At 42.2% G+C, this 8,856-nt stretch overlaps 1 protein-coding gene across 1 annotated transcript in view; it reads left to right on the forward strand.

Annotated features, from left to right (window-relative positions):
* Positions 1–8,428, forward strand: part of abca12 (ATP-binding cassette, sub-family A (ABC1), member 12) — an 84,846-nt gene extending 76,418 nt beyond the window's left edge. Inside the window, exons 77-83 of the mRNA XM_030428660.1 lie at positions 199–349; positions 3,578–3,712; positions 4,318–4,421; positions 4,562–4,654; positions 4,870–4,975; positions 6,956–7,093; positions 7,568–8,428. Coding sequence (XP_030284520.1) covers positions 199–349; positions 3,578–3,712; positions 4,318–4,421; positions 4,562–4,654; positions 4,870–4,975; positions 6,956–7,093; positions 7,568–7,672 — 832 coding nt within the window. The 3' untranslated portion in view covers positions 7,673–8,428. The remainder of the gene's footprint in view (positions 1–198; positions 350–3,577; positions 3,713–4,317; positions 4,422–4,561; positions 4,655–4,869; positions 4,976–6,955; positions 7,094–7,567) is intronic.
* The last annotated feature ends 428 nt before the right edge of the window (positions 8,429–8,856 follow it).

An 8,856-nucleotide genomic window follows, 5' to 3' on the forward strand; every position in this document is an offset into this window, starting at 1 on the left:
TCCTATACAGGTATAAAACCTCCACTGCACTCTTGAGTCTGGCTCCCTATTACAGCTGATGTTTGGAGGGTATTCCCAGCACACTACGCTGCTGACAGCAGGGTCAATTGAACAACCTACATGTTCATCTCTCCCGCACCATGTGGTGGATGCCGTTTATAAAAAAATATGTCTTTTCGTTGTCTTTTATTCCCCCAGGCGTTTGGTAGACATCATGGAGTGTCGTAACCAGGGAATCAACATCGGCTACTGTCCTCAGGTGGATGCACTGGACAATCTGCTCACCGGGGAAGAGCACTTGTACTTCTACGGTCGCATTCGAGGCATCTCAAAGAGAGAGCTGGACGGGGTAAGAGAAAGAGCTGCAGACTCCGAGCTGCTTTTCAAAGCTCCCAGTAGTGACAGCAGCGTCCACAAAATGACACGGGATCTGATATAAATTCAAAGGTGCACTCCCTCTGCAGGAGTGGTAGCTGTTGGTGCGTCCATGCATACTGAATGGGAGGTGGTTAAGTGTTGAGTGATGTGCGCTGAAAGCTGTGCTATCTGGGGCGAAATGAAAAAAATGAAAAAAGCTTTTGTTGTCAGTCCGTGCAATCCAAACTTTCAGAATGAAGCGGACGCTGTACGCTCGGCTGCAGACGAATTTACATTTAAACGATACGTTGATGATGAGAGGATCTCATTTGACATGTCACTTTAGCCTCATTCTTCCCATTTATCTTTCTGAGAACTAATCAATCTTGCTTGTGTGGTTATTACCGAGTGAGACTGTCTTTCCCTGCCGCCGCCACTGCTGACATGAGAGGAATCTGCAGAGCAACTAATCAACAAGATGATGTGATTTCTGATTTTCCATCCTGATTTCTTTTTTTTTTTTTTTTTGGCTTTCAAAAAGAAACAGAAGAGAAACAGCTCTGAGGTGTCTGAGAATATGTAGAAAAAAAAGTGTCTCTCTCTCTTTCTCTCGCTCTCTACACAATTTTTCCAGTTTAGGGTGCGGAAGCCCACAAAATTGATCATCTCTGTCATGTTACAAATGCACACATTAGAGACACGCATACTCACGCAGACAGTGAGGCACAAAAAATGGATCCGTCTGGCTCTTATCACCGCCGCTGCCATCGCCACAGCTCCTCTCCTCCGGTCAGGAGAGTGACAACAATGGCTATAATGGCCACAGCATCAGTGTCGGGCTAATTCACAAACTTGAGGTTATATATAGAGTCCCTCTTATGTTGTCTCCCACTGACAGTCCCCTAGCTGTGGATAATGAGACAAGCCTTAATGGGGTCATTTCGCATTGACACGGTTTTGTCAAGCTTAATGAGCTGTTACATCAAAGGTGATAGAAAGGAGCTTTTTATGAGAGAACGTAGGAAAAAAAAACAAGACGTTTTGATCTGAACCCGTCAGGTATATGCCATGCGGCTAGTGCTAATCACTCAACTCTAGAAGCTGGTGCTGTGAGCTCAGAATAATATAGACAAATCAACACAACAGGCAAATCTCCCTACGGAGTTGAAAGCAGTGAAAACTATCCACCGCATTGGCTTTCTCCATTGATCAGGTTCGCAAACTCGCCAACCGATGGGGAATGGCCAAAGCGTACCGGTGGGAAATCACCTCAAGCTATTTGAAAATGAACCGGTATTTACAGCACGCTATTTCATATGATTAATGAGCGATTTCGCAGTGACTGAAATGGTTATGAGCCATTAAAGAGGTTTTTATTCCTGCTTTTCGATGTGGGTTCAACGCTAACAGGACGAAGTGATATGCACCAAACAGATCACGCCGTGTGGGTGCGTGTTCCCTTTAAAGCTGCAGCCTCGGAACAGCGTGGAGTTTAGATGAAAATAAAGCCACAAAGTAAAGTCATCACTGTTGTGCAAACAGAGTTAAATATGCATGGGAGAGCAACAGAAAGATAGAGGCTTGGTTATTCGCAGCGTTGGCCGCACTGGACTGAATGGGAGGGGGTAATAATAACAGAAGTGAATATCAAGTAGCCAATAAGATGTCGGGCGCCATCCTTCACCCTCAGAAGAGCCTCCTGTAAATCTACCTTCGCTCTCCTGCTGAGATGAGGTCCTGACTCGTGTGTACTCGGTTATTGGACTTTTTCACCAGAGAGAGCATCTCCACGGACGATGTTAGATTAAAAGAATGGAAGCTCAACTTCCTGTGAAAGGCCATTGTTTTTCAGATCTGCCGGAGCCACATATGGGGGTTGACTTTATCCCTTACAGGATTCTGGTCTAAGAAATCATTTGTTTCTTTATGGCCACAGAGCTACGCATGGCAATCGTTAAACCCTATTGATTCCCAGTACATGACTGCAGGACCATTACACATCTCCTACAATGATTAGCAGATGCCAGCAGACATGGGTTTACAAATAAACCTATTTGGTAGAAAGCAAAGCAGACATTACTGCCTCTACTGCCTTTGTTTTCTATCATTTACATTTACTATAATTTCCTCTTAATGTCTTTGCATGTTAGCGTCATATACAAGGGGTTTTGGCCTGTTTATGTCTGGGAAATCAATCAGTATCGTTGTATTTATAAACTAGCATGCAGTGGTTGTCCGTGCAATAATTTATCATCTATTCTATGCTAAATATTGCTTTGAAATCTCACACGTAAAAGCGGTGTCCTCTCCTGCCACTTTAAAAGGTCAAACATACCGCTGATATTCATTTAGAGGGCCAGTGTGTAGGATGGATTCTCCACGTCTCAAATTCAATGGGTGTTTTTGAATAGGTTTTCCAGTAGATGCCTCAAATAAGGTCTGTGGATGACAATAGCTTGAAAAGATATCGACGTTTTGTTCTACAACATAAAACATGTCGGTTAATAACCCGAGTTTGAAATAAAAAGCATTTCGGTGTCCTGAAAAAGGCGGTCGTTGTAGAGGACATTAAGAGTCACAGCTGTACAACTGTAAACTGTAAATCGATCAATTTGTGTCAAAGTGTGTATAGAAAATTTCACTAAGATGCTTAGTGGTGGCGATGTGAGAATGTGCACTTAGTTTTTCAAATCATCAAATCTACTCTTCAAAAATCATTAAAGTGGTGTTCATCTGTGAGGATAATCTTGCTTAACAAAACATCTTTGTAGCATAAACGATGATATGAAAATGTACAACCCCCGAGGCTTTTTGAAAGAATAACCAGGGCAAGCTAACTTCTGGCTAAGTGTCATGAGCCTAGAATGAAAAAAACGAACACTGACCCCAGAGAAGGCTTTCTCGCATTTTCAGTGGCCGCCTTGTGGGAGGGTGAGATGAGGGGAATTTTGTTATCGTTATATGTTGTGTCCTGCATCCATACCATCCATGACATGGTTCAGACTAGTGGAAAAACAGCAAAATCTTATCTTAGACCAGATTTCTCTTGATGCAAATTAGCACATACTTGATCGGACAGTCCAATTTGCATATTTAAACCTTAAATGTCTGAGAAACAGGAAGATTCGTGGTAATACCTATTGGTGAATAATGAGTGAGTAACATCACGTTTGGTATGTTGTCATCCACTTTATTATCCCTCTGAATGTTCCCATTAAAGGTGGTGAAGTATCTGCTGAAGAGGCTGGAGCTGCGCTACCACAGCAACATCATTACCGACGGCTACAGTTGCGGCACCCGCAGGAAGCTCTCCACTGCGCTGGCTCTCATCGGGCATCCGCAAATCCTGCTCCTGGTGAGGACACACCTGCTCACATCGCTGCCCATTTAATTGCCTAACTAGCCACCAGACAGCAAATATTAAACTAACTATACACTCTACTGTTCCTCCCGAAAGGGTCTTCGAAGTAGATATTGATCTCCCACACTTTACAGATCTCATATAGTTGATTAGTCTGTTTTCTCAGCCTTACTCAAGGGTAGCCCTCCCTGTAACTCTCAACTTAGACTCCACCTTGTGTCTCAATCAAATCCTCTCTTCTCTCCTGTTTCCTCTCCACGTCGTCTTAATTTCCCCATGCTCTTTCGGAATTTTCCCACTCCTCCTTTCATTCGTGTCTTTGTCTTCATCTCTTCCCTTCCCCTTTTTGGCTTTTTCTTCAACGCTGGGCCTCCCATCGCCATCTCCATTCCTATTTTTACATCTGTGTTTACTCTGTCTTATTCGCCTTGCCCTCGTTTTCCCTTCGCCTTCTGTATGCACTGCACACTGTTGGCAACGCACTGCCTTCCCCCATTAACTCCTTGTTTACCCTTGGTCTCTCTGTCTTGATTTCAACCTTCCTCCCTTTCTTTCATTCTGCTACGCTCTTTCTCATTCCTCGCTCTCCCCTCCCGCAGGATGAGCCCAGCTCTGGCATGGACCCTCGCACCAAGCGTCACCTGTGGAAAATCATCTCCGAGGAAGTGAAAGGAAAATGTGCCGTGGTCCTCACCTCTCACAGGTTAGAGGAGAAAAGCCTGTCTTTGGATCTCACGGACAAACATTTGACATATACATTGCTGTATACCAGTATTATTAACAAGCTAGCATGGCTAATTACTGTCCTAGCATGACCTTTTAACTTCCCCTGTTTGTCTCCAGCATGGAGGAGTGTGAGGCGCTGTGCAGCCGTCTTGCCATCATGGTTAAAGGACAGTTCTGTTGCCTCGGCTCCCTGCAGCACATTAAGAACAGGTAAGTGACCTCTGCTCATCCTCCAATGCAGCCATTACTGCTCCCCCCACCCCAAACCTCCTGCCTCCACAGCCTCCTATCCTCCTCCTGTGGTCCTTTGTTCAACTGAATCCTCAATTTTACTTGTAAGAGCAGCGTACCCTCCCCTCAACACCACCTCAACCCTTCAGACATGTAATAACACTGCTTTATTTGTAAAATCTCTTTTCTCTCAGGTTCGGCAGCGGGTTCACTGTGAAGATGTACTTGGCAGAGGCCTCCTGTGACACAGAGGCAATCACCGGCTTCATGCAGCGCCGGTTCCCCAGCACTTATCTCAAGGTGAGCCATGCCAGCCATCCAAAGTAATCGAGAGTACTTGGCGGAAAACAAAAAAAAAAGGTTAAACCAACATTGCAGTGGAATGTTGCAGAAAAGTTGTTGAAGTAGTTGTATGGGTGATTCTCTTCCTGCTGAAATCATTTATGATATTCAAATCCCAGCTGTACCTATGAAGCCTCACTTGAGCTGACTGCAGCATTCGATTGACCTTTATTGCCACTCTGGGAACAAGCTGATATTACCATCTTATAAAGCTGCTAAGACAAACGTCCAGCAGATACAAACCAAACATTAGCCTTCATTACGAGATGTGTTTCTGTCCACCTGATGATTGTGTGTCAGTTATTCACTCATCTTCACCAACTCCTGAGGGAAATGTTAAGCCAGTTGCTGTTTTTGTCTTTCAGTCGTTTTAGCTGAAAAAATTGACAACTGCAGCTTGACACCAGGACGATAAAGGTGGCAAGTTCTAGTTGTGGGGTTTTTAGTGAAAATAATGACCTAAACCATACCAGAAAATTTGAAAATCTATTTTTTGATTACACATTACATATATTAATTTGATCAGTTGTATTTGTCTGGCTTTTAAGAATCAATGATAAAGTCCCCTTTAATTGAATCAAGCCTAATCACCATTGGCACCTACCTGAATCCTCAGTATCTCAGCTGCACATTGGTGGTAGTTGCGATTCCTTTTGCTACCATATAGCAAAAAAAAAAAAAAAACTATATTTAAATCAGACTGATTTTTCTTCATCAAGAATCATGCATTATTTCCTGACAAATTAACAAAAATGTAAAAAGAACGCTGAAAGAAAGTGAGAAAAGAATCCTGGATCTGTCCCTTTATCAAGATCCGCACAAAAAAGTTAATGAGGTCTGTTCTGGGCCGACAACATTTCCCGCTGTGTTTCAGGTATTAGTCTGTCCCATTCCAGAAATCCAGTGTATACGTACGGACAATCACTGGCATCTGTACAATATAATGCAGTCCAATACATCAGCTCTGCCACAAAGTCTGCCTTTACAAGGATAAAAATGTTTATGTTTATTATGGTACTACGGTTGTAGTTTCCTGTGGTGTTAAACTGGACTGCATTATATTGAGCGATATTTCTAATGTTTCGTCCAACGCGTTTACATATCAAAGGACCAGAATTCTAGGGACACCTTTCAGGTTAATGCACTCCATTGAAACACAACCGTGCTCTACAACCTGACGAATAAACATGAGAAATTATGACTTTACTGACTGTCAGGAAAAACTGAAAAATTATAAGCTTTGGAAAATGGGCAGAGCTGTTGTATTGGGTTGCATTACAATTATATAGGGATACTCTAACTTTTTACTCAAAGGCCAATGGACTTTTCCGTACAAAGCAGTGTAGATTTCAGAGTTGATGTGCACTTGAATGCAACATCCCGGTCTGTCTGTGTGTGAGTCAAACTCCGACACTGATGGCTGAGAACAGACCTACGCTTATATCTGTAAAGAGAAGCTGCTCGCCCCGGAACTGACACCACAACGCGGCAGAGACTCATAGTGTTTTTATTACATGTCTATCGAGGTACACACATTTACCTGCCACTGAATTTACACTGAAAATATTTGTGGCTTGGCAGACTCTACTTCTGGCTCACACGTACTTAAGCAACTACATTTTTGATTGACTTCCTGCTCGATCTGGATATGGACTGGAGTCAGGACTTTGAAAAGCCCTGATGTCTACTATAGCAGAGTATACTGTAAATAGACTTACAAAGAGTGTAGACTTCCCCCCTTGAAAGTTATGTTACACTTGTATTATTGAAAGACTGAGCCAGCTGGGAATTTTCTTAAGGTGATATATTAGAGGTTTAGTTTACTTAGTTTTGTATTAACAGCCTTTCAATGCAATGTAGAGAATTTTGGTTACACAGTGAGCATAATCATTTCAGAATATTTAACCCTGTGCTTGTGCATTCTTTCCCAACACACAGGACCAGCACTCCACGATGGTGGAATACCACGTACCAGTTGCTCCGGGAGGGGTGGCTGACATCTTCAACCAGCTGGAGTCCAACAAGAATGCTCTGCAGATCAAACACTTCTCAGTGAGCCAGACCACACTGGACGAGGTGAGAAAAAAAAAAAAAAGATGAGACACAAACAGAGAGCGAGGGGAGAACTAGTGTGAGGTTTTTGTCAGGGCGGGTAGAAGGCAGCGAGGGACAGAAAGAGAGGGACAGGAGAAGAGAGAGGCAGAGGGGTGGGGGAAGGGGGGAGCGGGGACCGAAGAAAAGCTGAGTGGGAGTGAAAGAGTGAGTTGAGAGAAGTTTAAAAGAAGCAGAGGGAAACTGACAGAGGGTACGCCTGAGGGAAAATAAATGGAATATGAGTTAGAGAGAGAATCCATGAGCTTTATATGCAGCCAGTGCTGATATTCTTCAACCACTCTGCCCTCCTGACGCTCTGGGATCGGAAGATACCATAGGCAGACGGAAGGAGGGGGGGAAGCTGACCAGCAGATTAATTAACACATCAGAGTACAGAGCGACATAATTGCTTATTTTTATTTGCATGGCATTTAAATTTTCACTCAACCTTCACAGGTCTTCATCAACTTTGCCATGGGAAAGATTGGCATGGAAGACAGACAGAGTCTCAGCGATGATGACAGTCACGACCCGGGCTCTGTTAAGGCAGTAGAAACATAGAGCTGACTGCCATCTTTTTCTTTCCCGCTTTGTCTGTCTCCACTGTGAAATGAAACACGGTATATGTTTATACTAAATGTGCACTTATAAATAAGAGTTCAAGCCGTCAATGTTTCAGAAACATGGATTATATATTATATATTGGTGTCTTGACTGATCATATGAAGGATATTTCAAACATCTGTCATTACTGAACTAAAATATTAATGAAAAGCAGATGACCACATGCACGTTTGCAAACATGCATGAATGGGGAAAAAAAGTAAATTGAAGTCTGATGTTTGCCTTAAATTCTGTCGGTTATTATTTCTTTCTGTGGTTGGGGCACACTACTCTTCTATATAATAGTCAAATTTACTTTATTTTGTATTGAGAATCATTTTTATTTGAACATAATGTTGACAAATACGAGAAGAAGTTACCTCATCTTAAGGCACTCTACATGTATAACATGTCTAAAGAAGTATTTTTCTTTTCAGCAAATGTACTTTGATCTGCATGGCTACGGGACGAAATTTGACAAATGTAATGATAATGTAATAACAATATTCATACGCAGAAGGATACCCACTACATGCACTTTCCCCCCTGCTCATTAACACTTCCTCTAAGAACATGCCTAACCTTTAAAGTGAATGTACCGAATATTAATACATCTCTTTCTTGCTTATGGACCAGATCCAAATGTCTAGAATGTATCTATGCTTTTTATATCACTCTAATAAAGCTATTTTTCAAGTGCACCTGCACTCATGAGCCTTTTGTATATGCTTTTTTTTCTCACGTTTGAGCATTGGATCACATCAAAGCTCTTTGATTTTGCTGCTAGTCAGTGTTCTAATAGAGAGAACATATAGTAGGCTAATTACACAGACATCTGAGGCGAAGGAACCAAAGGGATATGGCCATAGGGTAACTAAAATAGAAATTAACATGATAAACACATGAATATGTTTATCAGGAAGTAGTGCTACAGCACATAAGCTACCCAGATGACGTACAGGAATTGTTTCTTTAGAGTTGAGGTCACATTCAACCTTACAGATGATACATACATTTTTCATATTTTTTATATTAAAGCTAGTTTATGTGCATAAATACATGTTTGATTATGTAATGACACAGTGCTTAGGTGATGCATTAAAGGGTTACTTCACCAATTTTACACATGAAAGTGTGTTAAC

This window comes from Sparus aurata, chromosome 9 (genome assembly GCF_900880675.1).
Source record: "Sparus aurata chromosome 9, fSpaAur1.1, whole genome shotgun sequence".
In the NCBI taxonomy this organism is placed as follows: Eukaryota; Metazoa; Chordata; class Actinopteri; order Spariformes; family Sparidae; genus Sparus; species Sparus aurata.